General features: G+C 39.1%; 1 protein-coding gene across 1 annotated transcript in view; it reads left to right on the top strand.

Moving 5' to 3' along the window:
- adarb2 (adenosine deaminase RNA specific B2 (inactive)) overlaps positions 1-27,988 on the top strand; it is a 188,110-nt gene that overhangs the window by 119,100 nt on the left and 41,022 nt on the right. Inside the window, exons 2-3 of the mRNA XM_051098702.1 lie at positions 641-727; positions 1,382-2,307. Of these exons, the coding sequence (XP_050954659.1) occupies positions 641-727; positions 1,382-2,307 (1,013 nt within the window). The remainder of the gene's footprint in view (positions 1-640; positions 728-1,381; positions 2,308-27,988) is intronic.

Genomic DNA, 27,988 nt, shown 5'->3' on the forward strand with positions numbered 1-27,988 from the left:
TATACTGTCTAAGGAAGTCAAAATTGAAAAAAAAACAAAAAAAAAAAAAGAGAAAAACAGTCACGTCCCATTCTGAATCATTACATACCCAGGACATTTCATGTGGCCTATGCGAGTGAACACCGTTTCACTTCTTTGTTCACTCAGTGTCTCTCTTCTATAGACATGTAAAACCTTTGGTTCTTTTTTTGTCTGCCCATTAAAATTATTGATCATTAGGGGATGCTGAGAAAGGTGGGATGTAATTATGAGTCCAGGCAGCTTTGTGAATTCCCCACAGTCTGGGTTGAGCCCAGCAGAGATCCTAATAGGAACCTGCAGTGTTAACAACACACACACTCACATGGATATAGAGGGAAACGAGGCTGTGAACACAATTTGGTTTATCAGCAACTCAACCAGAAACTCACTTTCCACTGCCACAAAGACCAGAAGCATTATCTATATAAGTATGCAAACAATGAGGCATTGCAACTGTGTAATCTCATTGTACATACTTTAGTGTTTTTGTTTTATTAGCACAGAATATATTTTGGGCCTATCTTTAACTTTGTAAGAAAGAACCATGTGTTTACGAATCGTGTTAATTAATGGTATGTGCTGTGTTTACACAATCTTTCTTTTCCTTTTTACCTTTCAGAGAAAATGAACATGTTGTCTGCACTGATCGCCCCCTTCAAGTACATGAACCCAGCAGCCAATTGCACAGAAGACGAGGACACATTGAGTCAGTATGCATAATCACTTACACAAACCCTTTCAAAAATTAACATTGATTTTTAAAATTAATTTAGATTTGAACACATGCAATATACAGTATACTATAAGAGTTGGAGACAGGCAGCACTACAAAAACAACATTTTGGTCCTTTCTCACAATTTAGGCTTGCATCCATGTGTTGAAGTTTATTTTCACAGATGAATTTCATTTGGTTCCATCACAACACAGTTGGGGTGTGAAATAGAGGCTTTAATGTGTGATCAGACTTTCACACACTGAAATCTCATAACCGTCTGCTCTCCTGCATTACAAAAGAGCGTCTCCTTTGCATTGTATATGGGGGAGACGATTTGTACCCACTTTAAGTATGGACTCCAAGCCAATTTTGTGGGAGATTACGGAGCGATTTGCCAGATAATGCCCCATTTTAGAGGATTTGTCTTCGGATTTTTACAACAGTTAAGTAGAGGAGGCTTTTTTCATATGGAACTGTTAGGAGCAGCTGCTTTGGAGATGGTAATGGCAGTTTTTAATATCAACTTGTATATGAACTACCAGACTTTTATCAGGTCATGTGAGATTGTGGGCAGAATGGAGTTTTGTATTTTGCAAAATGACTTCCTTGATCATAATAATACATCATTTCTGCTTCCAACTTAGGCACCAGCAGTGCTGAGGTCAAGGAGAACCGTAACACAGGAAATTTGGAAGATTGTGCTATTGTTCCATCAGACTGCCAAACACTCTTCCTGTCCGATTCGCCCAGGGACGGGGCGCCTGGCCTCAAGCGAAAGCGACCTTTGGAGGAGGACAATAACGGACACTTGCGCAAGTTGCGTCTGTACTGCAAGAAACTGGCATGGTCCGATGCACCAAAGAATGCCCTGGTCCAGTTGAACGAGCTGAGACCGGGTCTACAGTACAGGATGGTCTCTCAAACAGGACCGGTGCACGCGCCTCTCTTTTCCATCGCCGTGGAAGTCAACGGACTCACGTTCGAGGGCACCGGCCCTACAAAGAAAAAGGCTAAGATGAAAGCAGCCGAGATGGCTCTGAAGTCGTTCATCCAGTTTCCCAACGCCTCGCAAGCTCACTTGGCCATGGGCGGCCTGAGCAACCCCGCAGCCGACTTCACCTCGGACCAGGCTGATTTCCCGGACACGCTGTTCAAAGGCTTCGAGCCTGACGGCTGCCGCTCTGCAGAGAGCGAGTTGCTGTCTAGCGCCCTTCGTTTGCGCCACACGTTGGACTTGATGGTTGTGCACGCCAGGCAAGGAGATCCCTGCCTTCCCCCACCTTCGGTTCCCACCACCCAGCCCAGCCCGGTCGTCCTGCTCAACGACCTGAGGCCCGGCCTGCGATACGCTTGCCTGTCGGAGCGCGTCCAGGGCAAACGGGCACACCGCAGCTTCGTCATGGCCGTTCGAGTGGACGGCAGGATATTCGAGGGCTCGGGTCGCAGTAAGAAGCAGGCGAAGAGGCAGGCGGCTCTGTGTGCCCTGCAGGCGCTCTTCAACTTCAGGCTGGCACCTGAGGCGAGAGCGGGACACCGGCCCAGTAGGATCAAATGCCCTCATTTGCCCCAGGTGAGTGTGCCAGTCCAGCCGCTGGCAGGCCACCCGTTCCATACGGCGGGCCTTAATAACCAAAGCAGCAGGAATGCTGGGATACAGAACAGCCAGCCAAGACTTAATTAAGAGGGAGGAGATAATGTTTGGGGAGGCATGGGGCAGTACAGATGGATTATGGGGGAGAGGTTAGGCTATATCGCAGAGCAAAAGGTGGAAGCGTTTTATGTTAGCTCACAGGCTTTAACATTTACTTTGGGCAGGACAGGACGGCATATCTAGTGTAAACACACACATGTGTGTGTACTTAGGAAAGCAAAAGGGCCAGAGGTAAACAGAATCTATTCACAGATCTATTCAGACGGAAAAAGGATGTAAATGAGGCAAATTATCATTCGGGAACCTCTGACTCCAGAGAGCGAGCCGATGCGCCAACAAATGAGTTTTCTTTTTTTTTTTTTTTTTTTTTTTTTCTTTTTTTTTTTGAACTTTCCATGTGTTTATAGAGCTAAATTGCAAAAGTATTGTTATTTTGCACAATCTCTAGTTTCCTCATGTATGACATGGCAGTGTCTATAAACATTAATTCAATCTGTTGCCCAAAGGAGATTGAAAAAAGCACAGAGCAAATCGACAAACAATCCTCAGACCCATTCCTCTGTTATTTAGTCAAATATGTAAATAGCAATCAGACTAGGGAATTTGTTTTTTTTTGTTTTTTTTTCATAGAGAACTAAAATGTATTTTTGATCCCTTGTGGAGTCAAAAATTTAATCAACATATAGTGATGTCAATGAATTCAACATTTTAATTGAATTACGTGATATCGTGATCCTATGTTGCTTGCCATACACAGTCTGTGGTTAAGCTAATTATATTACTTGCTGGAATAATTGTTAATTATTCTTATAATTCATTAACATTTGTCATATTGCTGTTGCTGCCATTTTCTAAAAGCAGTAAGCCTCTCACGACCTTGCATTACGGGGATTTTACCATGATTAATGGAGTTTCCTTCATTTTTAAGAATCACTCACAGATGTATGCAGCTAATCAGTTGATTGTGTGGTGTTTGTAACTGTTTCCAAGTATGTGTATGTATATGCATGTATGTCAGCATCTGCTCTTGTGTGTGTGTGTTTCTTGTGCTGTATTAGTATTCAGCCCCTTCCTGCACAGAGCCGTCAGGGAGAATGTTGTCTTTCCTCTCCTACTACAGCAGCCAAACAACCTGCACATGTTTGCCGGAGAGAAACTTCTCCTTTCTCCTGCTCGCTACGCTCTTTAAAAGGATTTATAAGAGGATTTGCCTCACTAGTTTAGTTCCAGAAATGCACTTCCTTGTGGAAATTCTTGAAAGTCAGACTACGGCGTTGGCCGTTGAGTCTCTTAGAAATGATGACAGAAACATGCACATGTAATTAGAAATGTTCCTCCTTTTCCATCACAAAATCATCCGGCATCATCTGGCCAGTGGAACGAGCATTTGTGCATGTGTGTTTGTGCTTGTATGTCTGATTTCTCAGTAGTCTGGAGATCTGAGGCTTGGATGGCGCTCAAACCACTGCCTGTAGGGTGTCTTCCTGTGCCGCAGGGCCCTGCTGATAGCAACCGCTGCCAGCTCTGCCGCTGTCACACTGCTCTCAAGACCCGAGATTTTTCTCTTTCTTTCTGAAGCGACTGTGACTTCCTTTAACAACATTCATTGCAGCAACTAGTAGCAGCAGCTTTTCTATAACGAAAAATAGTATTTCTGCTTAAAACACAGTCTTGTGAAAATATATATTGGATAAAGGTTTTCACAAGACTGTTTTAAGCAGAAATACTATACATTCCTACAAAATAATGTATGAATAAATTCTGATTTTTACATGTTTGGGGCATTTTTGCCCAGATCTTCTGACCCTAATGCAAACGCATTACAGTAATGAGGATTTGAGGGGAATGAAGAAACAAATTTGAGATTTTAAGGCTGTATTGAAACAAATAAGCTGTAAAGAAAGAACGCCATCAACAAAGAGTGACAGAAAGAGAGAGTGAAATAAGGGTCACCTTTGGAGTGCAATAGAAGGATAGGGAGACTCTGCTGGGTGGAAGGCATTTCTGGCACAGATGGAATATTCTGTAGGAAGAGATGGCCATAGCTGTGTGATGCCCCAGGCAAATATGAACAATAACTTGAAGGCTACCCTTCTCCACCACCTCTTAAATGAAAAATTGAACCGTCATCCAGGCTGCATGCCTTGTTGCCCACATCCCTATGCCTCTTCACATCTCTAAATAATGACACACTCACACACATGCACACACACTCCCTGCAGGGATTTACCTGCAAGCTCTGTGAAAGTCAATATAACATTGAAGCAGTAATATGAGATCCAGGTACGAACCAAGACTTATTAAGTCACCCCAAAAATATCCATCAATCATGGGATCATAGTCCCCCCAGTGCTTTCCTAACTTCATTCCAAGCTAAAAGGACGCATAGGAAATTTACAAAACCGCGCCCTGCGTGTACCTTCTCACCTGAGCGCTTTGTCTGCATGTCAGCATCTTCACGCTTTCTTACAATTCCTTTGGTTTCAGAAGTATAAATGCAGGACAAACTGATTTGGCATCAGGAGTCTGCCCACGTTATAAGGTAGAATGATTGCAGTGCATGGTTAGGTTGATTGGCCACTTAATCTCTCAGCGCAGTCACAAATATCTGCAGCGTTGCCAAGTCAACGCACAGACCCTGCTAAGACATGAAAAAGCAAAAGTCTCAGCAGAGGGCGACGCTGGTGCCACTGACAGGTCCTGACCGTGTCGCTAGTATAGTTAACCTTGGACCACAGAGCATTTGACTGAAGAAATTACCTCAGCATGCTGCTAAATATTGATCACTGCCTAATCATGAGTGTGAGGTAAGACAGTTTGACTTCTAGTTATGTGCCTGAATTCTGTGGCTGATATTTGAAAGAGATTGCTTACATAGATGAATCGCACTGAGGAAGTAGGTGTTCGCAGAAGGTTTAGAAAGGGAGGGACTTTTTAAAGGCAGAGTCAGATGGGGATGGGGTTGGGTTAGATCAATATAAAAGGAAGGGGAGTGTTAAATTGCAAGGTCTGGAAAGGGAGGGAAAGTGTTAAAGGTGAAGTCCACTTCCATAAAAAAGATTCACATATAATTTACTCACCCCATTGTCATCCAAGATGTTAATGTCTTTCTTTCTTCAGTCGTAAAGAAATTATGTTTTTTTGAGGAAAACATTTCAGCATTTTTCTCCATATAATGGACTGATATGGTGCCCTGATTTTGAACTTCCAAAATGCAGTTTAAATGCGGCTTCAAACGATACCAAATGCAGTTGTAAACGATCCCAGCCAAGGAAGAAGGGTCTAACGATCTGTTATTTTTATAATAATAATACAATTTATATACTTTTTAACCTCAAATGCTCATCCTGCCTTATTCTCCTTGAACTCTGTTTATTTTGGCTCAAGACAGCTAGGGTATGTCGAAAAATTCTGATCATATGTTCTCCTTCAACTTCAAAAATTATTTCAAAATCATTCTACATCACTGCAGAAGTACCGACCCAGTCTTTGCAAAGTAAACATGCAAAGAAGATCAAACACCCTTAACAAAAAGGGTAAAACAATGATACAGGACAATTTTGAAGTTGAGGGAGAACATGAGATTGGAGTTTTTCGACATACCCTAACTGTCATGAACCGGAACAAAAACAGTCCAGGCAGAGTATGAAGAGTGTTTGACATTTAAAAGTATATACATGGCATTATTTTAAATGAAAATAACCGATCATTGCGCTAGATAAGACCCCTCTTTCTCGGCTGGTATCGTTTACAACCGCATTTGGGAATGTTTGAAGCTGCATTTAAACTACATTTTGGAAGTTCAAAATCGGGGCACCATATCAGTCCTTTATATGGAGAAAAATGCTGAAATGTTTTCCTCAAAAAGCATAATTTCTTTACAACTGAAGTAAGAAAGACATGAACATCTTGGATGACAAGGTGGTGAGTACATTATATGTGAATCTTTGTTTTGTAAGTGGACTTCTCCTTTAAATGGTGTGGTCAGAAGAAGAGTGATAAATGGTGAGGTCACTTGGGTAGCAGGAATGTTGACGGATGAGGTCAGAATGTCATAGGTTGGGATCAGAATGATGAGAGATAAAGGGGAGTGCTAATGGGCAGGCCATAACTTTAGGGTTGTTAAAAGGCGGGGGCAGAGTTCTAATTCTACCCCCGTTTGTTAACACCCCTCCTGTTATGACCTTCTAAGGCAGGGGTCATCAGACTCGACCCTGGAGGGCCGGTGTCATCCAGAGTTTAGCTCCAACCCTAATCAAACACACCGGAACCAGCCTGAAACCTGAAACTTCCAGGCAGGTGTGTTGAGGCAAGTTGGAGCTAAACTCTGCAGAACACCAGCCCTACAAGACTAAGTTTGGTGACCCCTGTTCTAAGGTGTTAAAAATGGATTAGAATGAGCAGGAGTGCCAAAGGGTGGGGTCAAAATGAAGGAGAGTCTTAAAAAGGGGTCAGAATGAAAGACAGTGATAAATAGTACAGTCAGATGGGGAGGGAATTGTAAAAAGTGAGGTCAGAAAGAGGAAGAATGTCAAAGGGTGGGATCAAAATGAGAGGAGGAGTGTTAATGGGCAGAGTCAGGATAAGGGGAGTGTTAAAAGGCGGGTTCAGAATGGAGGAGTCTTAAGAGGTGGGGTTAGAATTGGGGAATGGTAAGCGGTAGGGTTAGATTGAGTGGGGTGTTAAAAATAGGTGGAAACAGAGGAATGGTAAGGGTTGAGGGAGTTATTAAGGGGTGGAGTCAGAATGAGGGGGAGTATCAGGGCAGAATTAAGGTGGGTGTTAAAGGATCAAAATGAGGGGAAGTGATAAACAGTGAGGGGCAGATGGGGGAGGAAATTTAAAAAAAAGTGTGGTCAGAATGAAGGAGAGTCTCAAAGGGGTGGGATCAGAATGTTGAGGTAGTTATAGTGGGCAGGGTCAGGATGAAGGGAACTGTTATTGGGTGAGGTCATAACAGGAGGGGTGTTAACAGGTGGGGGCAGAATTCTAATGAGGGGGAGTGTTAATCTAATTCTGCCTCCTCCTGTTAACACCCCTAATGTTACGACCTTCTAAAGTGTTAAAAATGGATGAGAGTTGTAAAGAGTGAGATCAGAAAGAGGGAGAATGTCAAAGGGTGGGATCAAAATGAGAGGAGGAGTGTTAATGGGCAGAGTCAGGATTAGGCGGAGTTTTAAAAGGCGGTTTCAGAATGGAGGAGTCTTAAGAGGTGGGGTTAGAATTGGGGAAATGGTAAGCGGTATTGTCAGATTGAGTGGGGTGTTAAAAGTAGGTGGAAAGGGGGGAATGGTAAAGTGTGGAGTCAGAATAAGGGAGAGTCACCACATGTTTCGGGTTTATTCTAACATCAGTTCCATTCAATTCCAAAGTTTATTCAATTCCAATAATGGCCACAAATCTGTTTTTTCAGAACAGTAAAAGCTTTTTTAAAACAGTAAAAGCAGTAAAAGGTTTTTTTTTTTTTTTTTTTTTTTTTTTTAAACTGTAGTTGCGGTATTGTGGTATTGGGTCACATTTATCATAAAACACTGATAAAAGCATACAGTGTATACCCCCCCCCCCCTTAATTAGTATTTAAACAATATATGTTTATGTTGAACATTCTTGAACAGATGATGCTGTGTTAAGCAGTATATAAAAAGCGTTTCTGTTGCTCATGAAAATGTTTCTGAAATGTCTGTGTATTTGAGAAATACTGCATTTAATTAATCTGTGATAGAGCATGCAAACACCGCGTGACCGTCATGACCTGGAGCAAAGTGACCACTCTTAGCTAATCTCGTTGGCCTTCTGTAGCCATGGTTCACGTTGAACACACCTATAAATAGTGAGGTCATATGGGGGAGGGAATTTTAAAGACAATGACAAAAAATATCAAAGGGTGGGATCAGAATGTTGGGGGTATTTTAGTGGGCGGGGTCATGATGAGGGGCTGTTAAAGGATGGAGACAGAATGAGGAGAGTGGAAAATAGAAATCAGAAGTGTTAGAGTGGGGTGGGGTGCAGTGTTAAGTGTAGAGTCATAAAAAGGGGAGTGTTCAAGGGTGGGGTCAGAATGAGGATCAGCAAATGAGAGGTTGTTAAAGGGGCGGAGTCATAAAGAGTGGGTGTATTAAAAGGTGGGATCAGATAGCGAGAGATTGTGTGATTCAAAAGCATAAAGAGCCGACTGCTCTCTAATCTTTCTTGTGGTACTTGGATATCATACACTGATCTGAGTAACCTAGTGTTTAAGGATGCCATCAACAAGGGAAGGGCAGTGTTTGGCAAGAAAGGTAGCTTTAAAGAACAAAGCCAAAAACAGAAAGGCGATCATTGTGGAATGATAGAGAGAAGTGAAGTTATGCATGAAAGTAATAGAGGGAAAATAATGGTAGTGGAATTGAGAGGCAAATATTAAAAAGAATATGAGGAAACAAGATGATCAGGTTCATTTTACTTAATATGCTCAATATCACTGGCAGGTATTTAGCATGGAAAATGAGACAATAAAAACTATCATCATTACATTAGCCAATTTGCCTTTCTGCTTTATTGCATTACTACGTAGCAAAAATAATCATATACAGAACAATAACACCTAAACAGACGAGGATGTATGATGTTATGATTTTGTCTGGTAGGTTTCTCAGGCCTTTGGGTTTTCTCATTGAGAAATAGCATGTAGGTGTCTCGCTTTCTGCTTCAGTGAATTATGCCGCACTTTTGATATATGGATGCAGAAAGTATGCATGGACTTTGACTAATCTAGCATGGTAATTTCCCCAGCAGAGTGAATTAAGACTGTTTTCATACACGTGAAGGTGACCTTGTCCACCAGCCTGCCATTTGGTGATTATTTTGTCCCCCTCTCTCTCTCTTTCTTTCTCTCTCTCTCTCTCTCTTGCTTTCGCTCTCTCTCTCACTCTCTGTTTTTAACCCTCTGACTTAATCACACCAGATATAAACAACCCTCCAGCAGCCATGAAGCAAAAATCATTAATTAAGACTGCCACAAAAAATTAGAGATGGCAGGATGGTAAGAGAGCTAGAGAGAATACAGATTGCAAAGTGTGAAACAGACATTATGAGCATAATTGATTAACATTATCAGCGCCTACTAGAGGATCTCCACATCACAGGCACTGTTTATTTTTAAAATAATGTTAATAAAGAATATAAGAATATTATTTAAATATATCACAGAAGGTCATTGTCATTAGCTATTTACAGAGTGTTGATTAAGGTCATCAACATTAGCTCAGCCTGATAGCTAACAATAACAGTGAGGAGGTTTTTGCAGTAGGTCCAATTTAATGAAAGCCTCAACAAGTCAAAAGCCTAGCGCACAGTTATTTTTTTCTAAACTTCTTGTATGATAGAGGTGTCTGCTGGATCTACACTTCTGAGCTTGTATTTTTCACCTACTGTTTCATAAATATTTCATGGGTCATAACCACATTACAACCTCAGGTGTGCATTAATCCATTGTCAATTATTCCTTAATCGATTCTTACGAATTCGGTAATTGCATCTGTGCATTATTTGTGGAGTGATTGGCAGGCCGGGAACTGTAGTGTTTACAGTCTACAGTGTAACAACCTGCTGATGTCTGCATTAAATGGGCTTAGTAAAAATCACGCCAGCTTTAAGTGCAATTTCCTCTTTGCTTGTGTTTCTATGATAACGTTTTGAAATATAATAGGAGCACTTTACACCCAAAAGGTTATCATTATCAGCAACTGTCTCATCCCTATGCAAAATATGACCTATAAAAAATCTTTTTCCATTCTTTCAGCACAAACACACATACATGCTGCAAGGCAAACCCATGATTTTTTGTTGAAGCATAAGCGATGCAATTTCCATGTTTTTTGTGATGAGAACTATTAGACATGTATCCACTATTATATGACATTAAATTAACCTAAAATAGATATTTCAAACGCAGCAAAACATGCACCATTTGTCTGCATCTGTCAGTGTAGTATGAATTGGCATGTAACATAATGATTTTGGTCAACGATGTGAATACAATTGTTTTTAGTTATTCATACTTTTTAATTACCAAACAATTTATTCATTTATTCACCTCTGTTTCTGCAGGATTTTCTCCATTTTTATAATTATTGTAGCTTTGACTGCAGTTGTTGAAACATATGATGTTGTTGTTGTTGTTAATATTTAAAACAGCTGAGTACATTTTCAGGATTCTTTGATGAATAGAAAGATCCAAATTTGTTTTTGTTTTTTTCTTTAAAAAAAAAGTGATAAACTTACAAAAGATTTCTATTTCAGAAAAATGCTGTTCTTCTGAACTTTATATTTATCAAAGAAATTCTGTTTTCAAAATAATGATAATAAATGTCTTTTGAGCAGCTAATCAAATTATTAGAATGCTTCCTGAAGGATTGTGACTGGAGTAATGATGCTAAAAATTCAGCTTTGAAATCACAGGAATAAATTACATTTTAAAATATAATCAAATAGTAGCATTATTTTAAATTAGTAAAAATATTTCAAAATGTTACTGTTTTGCTGTATTTTGGATCAAATAAATGCAGGCTTGGTGAGCAGAAGAGAATTCTTTAAAAAAATTAAACATCTTACTGTAAAAAATGTAACTGGTAGCATATAATATAATAATATAATCAGTGACATTTTAATTTAGACTTTAGGTTTCACTTTTGTTCTACTACAGTGACTTTCTGTAAAAACAGTAATGTTGTGAAATATCATTAGAATTTAAAATAACCTTTTTTTTCTAAAATATATTTTATTCCTTTGATGCAAAGCTGAATTTTCAGCATCATTACTCCAATCTTCAGTGTCACATGATCCTTGGGAAATCATTCTAACATGCTGATTTGGAATATTCCTTATCAGTTGAAAACAGATGTGTTGCTTTATATATTTTGAGGAATCCATGATACATTTTTTTCAGGATTATTTAATGAATAGAAAGTACAAAAGCAATATTTTTATTTATTAGAAAATATAATTTAAATGTGATGTTTAAGTAGTGTTAAAACGTTAAATGTCGTATGAAATGAAGTATTAAACTGCTTACATAACATTTAATTTGACCTTGTGATGCTTTCTGTGGCACATTGAAAACCCGTTATTCTGTAGGTCTGTTGCTGAGCCTGAATTCTGACTGCTGAACTGCCTTCCTCTTCCCCTGTAATCATCCGGATTGATGGCAGTCTTAAACACACTCTCACACCCACAAACACTCATCATCTCTCACACCTGACGGTCTCCTGCGATCAGCGCGCATGCTCATAATCACCTCCCAATGAGATGCTCACACTTCATTAAAAGCATAATCAAGTTCATTACTGTGCCATAGACACTCAGCTAGCAGACGGGCTCAGATAAATCACAGGCAGTGCCCGAGTGTGTGTGTGTGGGGAGTTTATCTCACTGAACCAGGTGGAAGAGTAGAAGCCACAGGAACTTATCTGAACACATGTGGACTTACATGACCTTATGTATAGGTAGACTGTGTGTATGTGCATGTAGGCTACATCTAGTTACTCCTGTCCATTTACAGTATGCTAAAGCCTCCACAGAGACTGGACTCCCGTGAGAAATCAACCCCAGTGGTTTCAGTGTGTATCCCTTGGTAACCTGCAGCCTTTTTGTTTTTAACCAAACTGACTTTTTAATATATTTTGTGAAAAACTGTTTATTGAGATCACCCATTCTCTATAATACGCAGATCTAGCATTGTGCACCCAACAGAAAGTCACAATAACTCCACATACAGTGGAAATATTCATGCACCCATTCATATGCATCCAGTGCATGTACATGCATGAGATATGCATTCATTAAACAGCTGTAAGATGGATCACATTAAAACAAATGACTGCTGCTTTCACACATGCCTAGTATTTTATCATAAACACGCACGCATGCCTTCAGGCTCTGGCCTAGCGTGGCACTGTAAGCACAAATGCTGTTTGTCTACAGGCTGAAACTGATCTGGCATGGACGTATGAGGAATGAGCAGGTAAAGAAATGGACCTAAAGACAGGACGAGAGAGAGGGGGGCGGAACTAAAAGACCTTCAGGATTAATTAGGCGTCAGATTGGTTGTGGGGCATGGGCGCTCCGTGCATGCAGAATGTCCTCTCAGCCTGTCGGGTCATAATTCAGCCAGTGCGAGGTACGACGTGCTCACGTGCTTCGTCATTTTTGTTTCGTTTTTTGCCCTTTATTGTGTTTTTTTGCAGCTTGCTGATATTTCACACTTCGTTCCTCAACACAGCACGAAAAATTGCACAAGTCTCAGGCTCATAATTGATTGTTTCTGTGAGTTTTCGTTCTGCGGTGCCACTGTGCCAGGCTGCCGGCCGCCGCACTGTATTCGGAACAGATGCAAATGATTGTGCATTAACTTGCTGCTGAATTCAGGTCCCATAAGAGCCTTTGACCTCATTCAGTTGTATTTTTAGTTGTGTTTGCCGTCTATCTTCTGCAAAGTGACATGAGCAGCATATCAAAGATATCAGAGATGATGCAAAAACAGGGGAGGATTAGTGGGTCACCTTTCAACCTTTCACATTATGTCATTTCCTGAGGCGCAGGAAGTTCTCGTCTTTGAATACCAATTGGTAATTCAAGATGAAACGGCTGTTATGAGCTTAATCTTCATTCCTGACCAAGAATGCTTGCACTCACTTTGAGAGAACATTGTGATATTCAGAACATGGCTGATATGACTCACAAAGCATCTCTCCAATATGAATTCATTAATTGTTTAAGGATGTTGGGCAGTTACTGTGGTACAATGATTCACTTTTTAAGCTTTTGTAAGAATCTTACAGAATATGTAATGGATAGTTCACCCAAAAATGAAAACATTGACTCATATGGTTTTAAGTTTTTTTTGTTTTTTTTTTCATAATAAAAATATCTTTAAAACATTATAGTTTACTTGAAAGCAGAAAAATACAGAATAACAGTAGTCTTCTGAGAAGTATAAAATGAAATCAAGATTTTGTTGCAACCAGGTTTCATGACGAAAACGTACTTCTGGGAATTTTTTTTACAAGTTGCGAAATACCTACTGCCATGAAATGTGATCTGAAATGTCCACTGGGCGGCGCTAAAATAGTGTTTTTTTTGTTTTTTTTTCTCCAGAACAGATTTTTTTGTGACGTTGATTTTGTACGTGCCACCACAGTTCTGACTTGAAATGTCCATTGAGTGGCACTATAACTCTAATGCTCCATGATGTTTTAAAATAACGTACCATCTGCACTATACCTAAACCTACTCGATAGTATGAACAAAAGCAAATGTCATGTAAAAACTCAATCGCAAGCATGCCGTTTCAGCTTGTTTTTGAGCTCTTTCATTGTAAGTCACGTTTTTGACTGGATTCATACCCAAAGATTCCACATCCAAAGTCAAATTATGTGGCAGCTAAGATACTGAGCAAGCTTGTAACATCTGAAAAACGAAACATATGGAGCTGTAATCTTAACTGTGTGCAAAAAGTGCTCACTTCTTTACTGCCTCTAGTGTTCATTTCTGCTGGAAACTGCAGTGATATGTACTTATCGGTATGTTTTTCGCATCTTGCAAAAAAGTTCCCATCGGTGCATTTTCGTCATGAGACCAGGTAGTTTTGTTGCCTCATTTTAGGTAAACTGTGGTCATGATTTAACAAAATTATAACAAGGGAACAAATTAGTACAACACGGCCACAATTTCACTAAAATGAGAATTAATAAAAAGTTGAGGGTATGAATTCTTAATTAATGGCTATGATATCTATTTTTCATTTTGTATAATTGTATCAGGGGCATTTCCTTCGAGGAGGCTAAGGTGGCAGTGCTTCCTCAAAATATTGGATGAGAAAAAAATAAATAAAAATAAAACAATGTGATCATTATAAAACATAACATTAAAAGTGTATAAATCACTTGTTTTTCTAAAGAAGCACTGCCCAACAGCGGGACCAGCAAGTAAAGTTACAGTGGGAGTCCATGTTTTTTTTCGCTTCCCCTGAGCCCATTGAGTTTTAACAGACCCCCTAAAGCATGCAGTGGGGTTGGTGGGGGGTATTTGAGAATGAATGGGTGAAAGACACATAAGTGGAGGCAATACCTTTATCACGATCTGATTGGATATGACTGGTTATGTTCAGCTGTGATTGGTTCATGCGATAAATCCCGCCTCTTGTGTTTAGGTGTGTTCCACGTTCGTGAATCAGTTTGAATAAACAATATTATTGTGATAATGAGAAGACTAATTGAAAAAAACAAATCACACACTTAAGATATAACTTTTTACATCAAAATAAAACATAAAATTGCTTGAAAACATGATCTTTGGGAGCTTTTAATGAGTAATCAACTTAAGGTAATTTCCATGTTGTTGAATAATTATCAGCTTTGACTGATAATCTGAAAAATTCAAAAATAGTTAAAAGTTAACTTAAAAGAATAGCTGAATATAAGTTCTCTGTTTCAATTATTTCTGCCTTGTTATTATTTTGGAATAAATGTAAAATTAATGAGATTTATACTTGGCTTTAATAAACAGAATATTGATTACATTGTTAATATAAAAAATGCAGAATTTTATAAAATAGAACTTTTTTTTCTGATAATGTAAGTAAAGTTTATTTAACCAAGAAAATTTGACAATAATATTAATTTGATAAAAAAAAAACACACACACACACACAAAAGATAACTTTTTTGTGCTCTTTTGATTTTCGTTTGTCCCTTTTTAAACAAATTCCTTCTCAAGATATTTCATTATGTGTTCCACAGAGAAAGAACTTTCTTTGGAATGACCCATGAAATTCACAGGTGAACTCACCCCAAGGCGCGATGCTGCTTTTAGACCAATGTGTAAAGTCATCTTTGCTTTTATATTCCATCAATTTATTTATAATAAAAGTCAAACTGTTTTAGTGTACCGTTTTGAACCCTTTTTAGCGCTTTTTGCCTTTCAAACAGCTTCATGACATGTACAGTGCAGGCATTTGCGGTAATCTGGTTTGCCTCAGCACCTGAACACGAACAGGGAAATTCCATTTCCTGCATTTCTACATAAGAGCTTCCCAAGCGCTGTCGTGTCACTCGTATGTGCAACACTGACATTCTCAAACCTCACCTCTGCTAATGGAGAGCACACTAGTGTACGTACCCGCACGCAGACAGATGAATAATGACAGCGCGCTTTTAGTTGAAGGAGAACAGATTCTCCAAGAGCTCCTTTCGGCTCCCTCTGCTGGTGCACTTATGAACTCGCTTACAGAGCTGCAAGACCATTAAGATATTTCGGTGTGAGCAGACATGGACATCTCTCCCTGTGCGTGCCTCAGTGACTGCCATGTCAAATTAGGACTTTTCGGTTTTTATACAGTGCCTCTAATGACAGTCATAAGTGTCAGTGCACAGTTCGGAGGCCGATACACTGTCTGCGAAAGAATTCCCTGTTCTCCTTCTACCACCGCACACACACACAGAGCCATTAACCAGAATTGTAAAACATCCTTTAGTAGCAGAACTCTTTCCCGGAGAGAGCTGGAGGGTGGGTTAGTGAGGTCTGACCGTGGCAGTTAACTTTACACATCAACTAACACCCTCCAATCATAGGTGGAGCCGCTGGGACTGCAGAACAGGACTGTAAATCAAAGCAGATGTTGTACGAGCTCGTATTAGGATGCGAAGGTTACGTCTCATAACAATGACACGTCCCTGGGTGATCCACTCGAAGAGAAACAGCGAGAAGTGGTGATACTGTAATTGACTTAGCATGACGCCACACCGAGTGTAAGGCAGCCTGGTCAAACCGGTGGCTAATGAAGGAAATGTGTGTCGTGAGAGGCCACGGATTGATATGCAGGCTTAATAAATGTCTGACACGATGCAGAACGCATCAGTTCGTGGGCTGGGGTTTCTGAGAATGTTGTGTTAATACAACAAATTCTGTCTGTCTCGACTATGGAGAGTAATTGGGTGAGGGAAGCATTCCGTTCTCAAGGTCCATTGTTATTTCTACCTCCCGTTCAGTTTCTTCAAACGTTTGTGCCTGTTCACATTCATTCAGGTCTGGGATGTAGTGCTGTTTAAAATCATTATTGGAGGTGGAACACGTTATTTGAATGATGAATCACATTATCCACTTGTTAAGTCATGAAGTATCGAATACTGTTTCTGGCTCCAAGCCTCTACTCATTTCAAGTGAACAGCCATTTATAAGCACTATTTGTTTATAGCACACATTTAAGCTAAGCTTTTAAAATCTCACGCTGTTCACTACAGTCTCCAGCCAACAATATTTGAATGTTTCAGACAAGATGAATTACTGTTTGGCCAACTGAGATTTCACTATGAAGGTAAAGGTTAGGATCATGATTTTTCAGTGTTACTACAACACACTGTTAGCGTGTATTAGCACCACTTGTTTTTTTACCTTTGGGATCGGATAGAGCTTCTAAACTTGGAAATTGTAGCTGTGTTGCCATCCACCTATTTTTATGCGCATTTTGGGAAATTGCAAGACAAACAGCAAGATGTTTTTTTTTTTAAAAATGTGCATAAAAAAGTTATGTGCTAAATTGAGGCGGTTAAGAAATCATGAGCATAAACTACAATGGAAACACATTTACTGTACTGAATAATTCCTTAGTGCACCTTAAAGTCGATCGATCTCATTGCATAGCATTTGAAATGTTGTTTTAGTCTTTCTGAAATGCCTGAGCCAAAGTCTGTTGTCAAAGTGGTTTGGTATAATTACCTCCCAGAACTGTCTTACAAGACTGCGTTCCCAAACAGCAGGTATCCGCCTCCGAAAGCAAGATAACATGACAGCGTTTAATGCATTTCATCTGTGTGCTCTGAGAAAAAAAAAAAACCCACGGTAGCTTTTCCTACTTCAGCAAATTACCTTTTGTTATAGTAATATTTGGTGCCAGTTGACCAGGAGGCTTTTTGTTCTCTTCATCTCGTTGGATGGAAACAATGCTTTATTTGCATGTTTTATGAAACATTACAGATTTGAGCACAAGTTAAACCTGCAAATTTGGAAGTTAACTCTCTACTATCAGAATAAAGTCTAGTAGTCCACATTGAAACTTATTTTGGCCATGCATCACCTGCTCACGACACAATAATTACAATATTTTTACATGTGAAAAGAAATGTGAGTGGATTTTCGTTTCTGCAAAACATTGAATATCTAAAAATTAAATTGGGTGTTTACAGTACATCGATTTGTTTTTTTTTTTTTTTTTTTTCTCTCTAAACACTCGGTGTGCAATACAACATCTACGATCATCTCATAATTGTTGTTTAAAAGATATGTGATTTGACATTGACTATATTGAAAAAACAAACAAAAACACACCCAGAGAGTGCACAGGTATATTATGAGATAGACTACTCCGCAAGTACATTTAGAGTTTACGTTTTACTGCATGATTTAATCTATTAAAATACATTTACAATTCCCCTAAAATTAAAGATAAGGGGGCAAATGTGCCCCAGTATGACTTTCATATTTAGATCATTTGATATAGTTCATATCACGCGAAGAGTGACGTTTTTCATGAACAGATGAACAGTTCAATAAACAAGTTAATATTAAGTGACTTATAGCACAAACAAGAACTGTTCTGTCTAAAATGTATTTCGACAACAAAAATAGTTTCAAACAAAGCCGCAGCAGAACTGCTTTGTCTCTCAGAGTAGCACACAACAGTGTTTTGTTACTGAATTAATCGGACGTTTGATCAAATCGGTTTAAATGAATGGCTCAGAGACTCACTCATGCAGTGATCTGTTGTGTATTTTCACCTCCCAAATCATTTCAAATATCATTATTAAACATCAAAACATTATTTATCATTTGTAACTGGAGGTCAGCTGCATTCATGTCCTACATTAAACAGTCTGTGTAAATGTATCCAAATGCCACTTCAGATGCAGATTCTGTGCCACCTCAAACACAAGTTTTCTTAATACCAATTTAATTTGATTGGTAACAGCCCTATAGTGTTTTACTATTTGAATTTATTGATTAAATTTAAAAGTTTGACACAAAAGATTATGCATACATTTAATGAGGTCAGAAACAATTGGCCTTATAAAGGTAAAAATGCCCATAAAAGGTCAAAATCAATTTACTTATTGGAAAAGTTAATTTCTGATACTCCTGCAAACTAATCACCGCACAGAATATGAAGAATATCAAAAGCTTTGGGAGTCAGCTGTCCACCACTGTCCAAAACCTGGCAAAATAGCAGCACAATAACATGCTCAGCAAAATATTGCCTAATTATCGTTATCGACAAAAAAAAAAAAAAAAAAAAAAAACATGCACACCTTATATTGTCTATATTTAATTTTAGCAAATTTTCAATCCTGTTGCTTTAAAGGAGAAGTCCACTTCCAGAACAACAATTTACAGATAATGTACTCACCCCCTTGTCATCCAAGATGTTCAGGTCTTTCTGTCTTCTGTCAAGAAGTTGTGTTTTTTTTGAGGAAAACATTTCAGGATTTTTCTCCATATAATGGACTGCTACGGTGCCCTGAGTTTGAACTTCCAAATGCAGTTTAAATGCAGCTTCAAACGATCCCAGATGTGGTTGTAAACAATCCCAGCCAAGGAAGAAGGGTCTTATCTAGTGAAACGATCAGTTATTTTCATAAAAATAATACAATTATATACTTTGTAATGCCAAACGCTCATCTTGCCTTGCTCTCTCTGAAATCTGTGTATTCTGGTTCAAGACAGTTAGGGTATGTCGAAAAACTATGATCGCATTTTCTCAGTTTAAAGTCGGGGCACCATATCAGTCCATTATATGGAGAAAAATCCTAAAATGTTTTCCTCAAAAAACACACTTTATCGGCCGATAATTCTTTGGGGATGTTTGATCGACGGTCTCTAAAAAGGCCGATCTCATAAACCGATCTAAAGCTGATGTCGCGCCTGCCGTGTAGCGGCATGCTCAGGCGCTTTTCGGCTCGGGTTCATATTATATTCATATTTCTTCATTAAATAACTTATAAAGTAATTTGAAAACCTTATGTGAGCCGTAATTTCACAAACAGTGCATGACCGCACGCTCTTTCTCGTTCTCTCTCGAAAGTGCGCAAATGGCTTCCAATCACTATATCGCGTCTGACTATAAGCAAGCTGCACAGTTGACACAGGAATTGTTATTTGCACAATAGAATCAGTGTCGCATCATCGCTAAAGTTTGTAAACTGCACTTCTTTTTAATTCTTTCCAGTGTTTAATCATTCAGCACTCGCGCGCTCCCCTGCAGACTGGGCGCTCAGGCACACTTGAAGGGTAAACCCATAACGCCACGTTCACATACCTCCATTTGCATATTTGTATTTTTTCCGTTTTCATGCTAACAGATTAAAGCGTTCAAGCTGCACACGGTTGCAGTCTAGTAGTGCATTCCAGGAGCGGTGTATCTGCAGCAGTGTATACATCGTTTCCGTACGGAGTCTGTGCTGCCCGCGCAGAATTAAAGTGACAGCGCATTGTTTGCGGTTAAATATGCTGAAAAGGTATTTTTTGGATTTGAAATCAAAATAATGGATAAATGTGTTTGTGGAAATCAGATTTGTGCTGTGTGTAAGCTATTGTGCAATAGTTGCACAATTCTAAAAACAAAAATGCACCGCATGATCAAAGTCTCCCTTCCACCCCTCAAATTAAAAAACTCCCCTCTCTCAAAAAAAAAAAAAAAAAAAAAAAACATCCGGCCCTGAGTTAGTGTCTAAAAATCCTGATTGGAGTATCTCTATAAATAATTCTGTATGATTAATAGGAGGCTTTGAAAAGATCGGTATCGGTGATTGGATCGGCAGATACAGCTTCCTGTGATCGGCGATCGGTGATCTAATTATATTGTCTTTATAAAAGGCATCTGTAGCTCTTTCTGACTGTAGCTATGATCCTGAAATTTTAAAAAGGCACCCAGAAAGACAGAAAGCTGCTTCGCACGTCAATACGTTCCAACCAAATAACTTACTTGAGGCACTCTGGCTTTACCAATCTCCAACACGGCACAACGCTCATTTGACATTTTCCCTTGATTCCTTGTTGACTGTTTAGAATTTAAAAAGAACACCTGAAGCTATGAATCAAATGTCAGGTGTGGCAGTGTAGTGGAACTATATCAATACCGAGTGATATATGGCCTGCCGGAGGGGTTTTTGCAGGGCTAGGATCAGCGCTCAGGAGTGTCCAGATTATTCGACCATGACAGAAAGGGCATTCCATGAAAAGGTTTGGTGCTCTTGCTGTACCCAAGGGTTGGGCAATGACATGACTGCTCTTTCCTTCCTCAGCAACTGTAATTGCTGAAATTGTCACATCCTTTTTCAAACATCATATTTTTTTTACTCTCTAAACCTTAGAATTTCTGCTGGTAACCAGGTTTGGCAGCAGATATGGAGAGTCTGTTCAAAGGAAGCAGACTGGTTTTGAAGTGATGTCTGGGATGGCGCACAGTGCTCTGGCTGGTATCTTCAAGAGAAGCAGAAGTGATGGAGTTGTGATGTTTCTGGTTGATGGTCAGAACGTTCTCCCTCAAAGATGACGGCAAAATGCTACTTCACAGGACGTTTGAACGCGTCTCATCTCCGGTAGCACATGAAAGGTGCTTGTCGAGGCGATATTTGAAGTAGTGCATGTTTTCCCTTTGGTAGGTTGATTTGTTTGGATGCTTTTCTGCTTAACACCTCATCCTTAAACAAACGCAAGTAATGCAATGCTTCAAAGCATCGGGCGTCAAGTAATTTTTCTTTCCAGATTGAAAACAAATTGATGTATGAAGCAACAAAATCACATGCTATAAAATATATTCATTTTATTATTTTAAACTATGAAGTGTTAGATTTTAGACTGTTCACTTTGATTTCGTTTTTTATTGTCAATCATCCATTTGTACGGTCTGTTAGATTGAAATAATCACAACTATCATCTACTTAGGAAAAGTGAAAAAATTAAATATAAATTTAGATCAGATATCTTTTACCTGATTGCTTGTCATAACCAAGAAAAGGTTTAGCATGTTCAGTTAGCACCTGCTGGTCCAGATGCTGTATCTGTTTCTAAAAATAACCTTTGTCAGTCATTCAAAACCTGGTGTGCATTTTATATTGTATAACTGTGCATGTTTTATTTTTCCCCATTCTGTTGTCGTTGTCGTCATGATCATTTCTGGTGAATTATTTGTGACTGTGTATTAATATTCTTGTGGCTCCGAAGCACTTAGTCATATGCCGTTTTCAGCTCAGGCGAAACTTCTGAGATTTCATGAGTAAAGATGGCAGATTTCATATTGTACTTCCAAGGAGTTCTGTGCCAGCTAAGCAGCCATCATTGTGATGAATAATGCTAGCGTATAGCTTTCTCCAGATGTCATATATCTCTCTTTGGTCATAACAGTCTTGTTTTGCTTATGTCATTTGTTAGCTGCATTAGCCGGTAGCGTTCACGCAGTTTTGGGAGTAATGATGACAGTGTTTTCCGTGGCCTTTCCGTTAGCGGGGCTCTTCACAATCAGGAGTGGATTAATGAGCGACGCGTGAACAGCTCTTACGGTCAGATGAGGGTCGGCCTGAGAGGCGCTCGTTAAGAGAACATCACACTCGTTCCCTCTCTCCGTCAATCTTTCCTCTTCATCTTCCCGTACCTCCTCTGTGTCTCAATCTCCCCCGCTAACTCGCCTCCTCACGCTCACAAATTCAGGTGGCAGGTCATGTTATGCCTTTGAAGGAGCCTCTTCCCTCTCCTCTTTATTTGATGCATTATGTATAAAGGCCCTGATGTGTGTTTTACACCCTCTCTGGCATTATTAAGCCATTTTCCCTCTTATCTGCGCTTTTCTATCTTGACACAAGGGTTAATCAGGTGGGATTGACGCTGAGCCGTTAAAACAAGCTCCCTCCTACTGTGGCCTCGGTTTTTTTTTACCACGTTTTCCACTCTGGAAACCAGGCCATGCACACCGTTGTGTACTGCCTGAAGTTTGAGGACATGTGGTCACGTAGATTTTAAAAGTAAGTCAGAAGTACAGGCACAGGATCAGTGAATTGTACCGTGGCACCTCTTGGCGCACAGATAATACCAGGTTGAGTGCACATGGAGAGAGACTTAAGCCCATGCAGGGCAAAAGCGCCATGGTGCCATGATAGTCTGTGGCGCAGATTGAACTGATCCTAAAAGCTGCTTTCGTATCTGTTTGCCAGGTCTGTACGATCAGATGGCCTCACTGAAGCAGGACAGTTATTGGGCGTCAAACACTGCAACCTAACTACACACATGAAAGCACGCACACGCGCATGTACAGTACACATGCATGTACACTCCCTCCCAAACAACATCTGTTTTATACGGCTGCAGAAGTGCATGATGAGTCCATCTGTAGGATGATTATGATCCTCACTGCAGGTTTGTTAGTGCACATCTGCGTTACAGCCTGGAAAAAAAAAAAAAAAAAAAAAAAACTTTTTTTCAGCTTGTGTGGTTGTCAGTGAGTTTATTTGGTAACTGAATCAATTATCATGCTAAATATGATTTACTCCTGAATATTTGGTCCAAACTGAACTTGACATCCACTCAGGTTGGCTAGTTTCTTTAAGAAAACAGCAACCAAACAAACAGTAGCACTTAATTTTGATAGTCCACTTTAGACATGTGACCCTGGACCACAAAACTAGTCTTAAGTAGCACGGGTATATTTGTAGTAATAGCCAACAATACATTGTATGGGTCAAAATTATTGATTTTTCTTTTATGCCAAAAATCAATAGGATATTAAGTAAAGATCATGCTCCATAAATATATTTTGTAAATTTCCTACCGTAAATACATCAAATTTTTGATTGGTAATATTCATTGTTACGAACTTCATTTGGACAAATGTGACCCTGGACCACAAAACAAGTCATTAGGGCCAATTTTGCGAAATTAGGATTTATAAGATTTTCATTGACGTGGTTTGTTATAATAGGAAATATTTGGCTGAGATACAACTATTTTAAAATCTGGAATCGTCTTTAAAGTTGTCTAAATAAAGTTCTTAACAATGCATATTACTAATGAAAAATTAAGATTTGAGATATTTACAGCAGAAATTTTACAAAATAACAAAATTTACTTAATTTCCTGATGATACTTGGCATGAAACAAAAATCGATAATTTTGACCCATACAATGTGTTTTTAGCTATTGCTACAAATATACCCCAGTGACTTAAGACTGGTTTTGTGGTCCAGGGTCACAAATATTGTCTTATCCTAACAAACCATACATCAATTGAAAGCTTATTTATTCAGCTTTCAGATGATGTATACATCTCAGTTTAAAAAAAAGGACGCTTACTAACTAGGAGTAACTGTGCAACTACATGTCAACTACTATTAGTGGTATCACTTTACAATAAGGTTTGAGAGTTCTCATTAGTTCACTACATTAATTAACATAAACAAAAATGAACAAAACTTCTACAGCATTTATTAATCTTAGTTAATGCTAAATTGAGCATTTACTAATGCATTACTAAAATCACAAGATTAATAAATAGTGTAATGGATGTATTTACTTTTTATATACTTTTTAACCTCAAATGCTCGTCTTGTCTAAGAAGGTCAAATGCCCTTTACAAAAAAAAAAAAAAAAAATCTGTAAATATCTACTAACCTTTTATTTTGATAATTCCCCAACAGACATTCTACTTACTACAATTAACTTTGATAACAGTTAAGGTTTTCCCTCAATATACTTCAGTTTGGAGTTTATTGATTGTGTGTAAAGTAGTTGTTGTAGTAGTTATGTTCAGGTATGGGGTAGGGTTAGGGGATCTAGAATATGGTCATGCAGAATTATGCTTTTCATATGTGCTTTGTAAGTATTAAATAAGTAATATGCTAGAAATATGCATGCAAATAAACACCTAGTTAATAGGAATAGTATTTGCTAATATAAGGTGTTACTGTAACTTTGCAAGTACATGTTAAGTTATTCTACTAATTCTAACGCTAACCCTAATCCTAACCTGTCGAGTACTCTATCAAGAGCAATGTACAGTAGTTGCTGATTAATGAGTTAGGTGACATGTAGTTTCAAAGTCACTTACAGCTAGTAGAATGTCTAAAGTGGACTTTTGTAATGAAGTGTGACTGAACAAAGTGAACTTTGATGTCTTTGCAAAAAGCAGTGAAGGCACCCTGAGGGGGATGTGTTCTTTCATTCAGAAATAGCTGGACAGAGTACAATGCAAAGGAATTGAACAGGGATATTGAAATGTTTAAGTTGAACCACTTTACCTTCATACGGCATCTTAAAAAGGCAGTGCTCATGACATAAGACACTGAAAAAACTTTTTTAGAATAGTGATCCACTTTGACGTTGATATGTAGATTTGCCCATATCTTTGTTTTAATAGTAGAAAGCTTTCATTTTACATTTCATTTTAGAAGCCCAAAAATCAGGCCATTGCTTTATCAGGTCGACTCATTCCTCTATAACCTCTTTCCTGATGGTGGAGGTCATTTGTTCCCGGCCACAAATTTGTCATGATTCCTGTAGGCTATGGGGGTCAGGTGCATTGTCCATCCCTCGGGTTAGGTGACCCAACTCTCCTCCAGAGCGTTGAAGGACCCAAATCAAAACTCTCTGGTCCTGCTATTTCTTTTTGAGCATTGGGAGTCTTACAACAGACAGATGAGAAAGCATTGTTTTTAACGGCACTGGTGGCCCAGCCAGGCTGATCTGACTGACAGCTCCCCGCTGATAGAGCAGAAAGCGTGGCCGGCTGAAAATCTGTCTTGCAGGCTGCAGGGCCATCTGGACCTTCTGCACGCTAAAAGGTTGGACACGGTTTGAGGCGACATCACAGAGCTGTACACAGTTCATTTTAGAGGGGCGGGGGCTTCGTCAGCATTTTCCTCGCTTCCCCTTTTTTTTGTTCGCGCAGAAAGAAGGGAAAACAAACTGTAAAACAACGCAAACAGAAATGAAAGAGCAGGCTCCTTGTAAAGTCAAAGCCAGAGATAGAAACAGAGAGTTTAATGGCATGGGTAACGGAGAACAAACAGGAGTGAAATGTGTGGCACTGTGGGTACCTGCCACTTTGAGATTTTCCAAAGCTCCTGAGGCAGGCTTCCAACGGATATTGATTTTCAAAGAACCCGCCCTGGGCAGCAGGGTGGAGGATGATATAGCCATGGAAAGACACTATTAAAACTTGGTGAATGAATTGTTAAATACATCTATAAAGAAATAGAAGACATGGCCCCATTTCTTTACAGGCACGGCTGCTCTGTTGGGCCCTGATAAGCCGTGGGGGGAGGTTTCTGGAGAGATGGTCCTCACACGCGCCGTCGTATGATTGGATTCTCTCAAGCTGGAGATTGTAAAGCATGGAGTCGTCACGGCCGCACTGCTAGGAAATATATGATGCTTGCGTCATACAACGGAAGCAGTTAATTGCGGGAGTCTTACCCAGACTTTGTACAATGTTGAGATTTATTGACACGGCCTGTGCAATAATAGCGAAGTGATATAAATGCTAATTTCGTAATGTAAAATTGCATTTTTGCTTCATGACTTTGTTGGGATTGTCTGTTTATCACAGCATCTCAATGTACGAGTTATGCATTGTCCACATTGAATCTGTTCACTTTTTTTGCATCATTCAAAATGACATTTTTGGGCTTTTACCTGTGTAAAAAAAAAAAAAAAAAAAAAACAAAGGTCATCAAGAATTTTCTGTTTCTGTGCAAATAAAGTTGGTCGCTAAATCCCAACCCTCTTCCTGTCTGCTTACCTGAGTCTGAAGAGCAGGCAGCGGAATTCTCTGCATAGTCCATGCACTTTTCCCTGCAGAGGAAATCATGCATTGCCAGGACCCTTTTGTCAGCAAGAAGCCCCCAAGGGAGAGACTTCTGGGTCAGGGATCAGTCGAGAAAATTTCCCTGTTGACATTTGTGTTCTTGGCACAATATTGACTTCTGAGGGGAGATGACGGCTGCAGTGCTACTGACATTCTACATTACCTTGGGAATATGAGTTCTGAAAAGAGAGTTGTAATGAAACCTCTTAAAATTTTGTGCAGTTGATGCCTTATTTGTAATGTAACTTTGATAATTAGAAGTAAACCTCTAGTTTAGCCTCAAAGCCCGTTTACGCCAAGAATGATGACCGTAACTATAACGAAAAAGATATAGCACATTCCACACCACAACCATAACGATAATGGTACAGAGAAACAATAGCATTGAAATAATTCATCCAGCTGATAAATGATACAAATTTTGACAGACAATCAGAATCGTGCCTTAAAGAGCTTGAGAATTCAAAGTGACAGGCGACAAAACGTCAGCGTAAGTTTTTAGTAAACAGAACTTTGTCATCTGTTATTGTGGACATCAATGAAGTCATTCTTGATGTGAAGTCTCTATTAATTTTTTTTCGATTTGAAGCTATAAGTCAGAAAAAAAAAAAACTGAAACCAGCCTAAGCTGGTTGGTTAGATTTAGCTGGTCTACCAGCCTGGCCATAGCTAGTTTGCAGGCTAATTTTAGAGGATTTTGACGACTTCTTTAGCTGCTCAGATTGGTCTTAGCTGGCCAGTCTGGGAGATCAGCTTGACCAGGTTAAACCAGCTATGTGCAGTTAGGTTTTTTTTTTTTTTTTTTTTTTTTAGCAGGGAAAACTAAAGTGTGAGATTTAGGCAAAAAATACTTGATAGGTGTGATATCATTATTGGCAGTTAATGTTTAGAGACCTTGGTTTTATAGAAATTCATTTTTGATTATATTGTATGTCATACTGTAATTACCAAAGCACCTCAACCTCCCAGGTTGAGTGAAAATTGAATTATTACTAGTTACAAGAAGTAGAACACCAGGACTGAAGCTAAATATAGAAGGAACTTGTTTTCATGGAGTGTGTCTTGTCGTTATGTGTTTTTTTTTATTTTATTTTTTCTTCCTAGATGGCAGAAAGAACCACCACACATCACAAGATGTTCTTTTTGTCTCGTCACATAATCCACACCTTTCAAACTGAAAGGAGTTGGATTGCAGTTTTCCTCTGATTTGACAGAGCTGTTTTTTTTTTTTTTTTTTTGCCTGATTAACATTCAACACAAATTCTCTAGCAATGTGCCAGAGACGAAATCACAATTTTTCTGCTTTTGATTTTTCCTACCTTTTCATGGCCTCTTTCAAGGTATTAGAGTCCCTTTTGAGTGCTCTAAATATTTTATTCCTGCCTTTGATAACTAATTTCAGTCCATTACCTGCAAGAGTTTTCTCTTTTGCGAATCAGTGTGACATTATTCTGCATTCAGATTTCTGAATACAGATTTATGCAAAAGACTTCATTATTGTGGCATATCTTCAAAAGGAATCAAATGATTTGATTGCCATTAATGGTTCATGTTGAGACAAGTCTTTGAAATTTAAAAGCTCATAATGTTCTGTTGGCATGTAGCAAACAAAAGCCAGAAGCCACTTAATTTCCCTGGAATGGCCAACGCTGGGAGTTGTTTTCCCTCCATTTATCACTTTCTCTGTGTTTCTTTCCTTCTATCTCGTATATCCATCTC

Source organism: Labeo rohita, chromosome 24, assembly GCF_022985175.1.
Source record: "Labeo rohita strain BAU-BD-2019 chromosome 24, IGBB_LRoh.1.0, whole genome shotgun sequence".
NCBI lineage: Eukaryota > Metazoa > Chordata > Actinopteri > Cypriniformes > Cyprinidae > Labeo > Labeo rohita.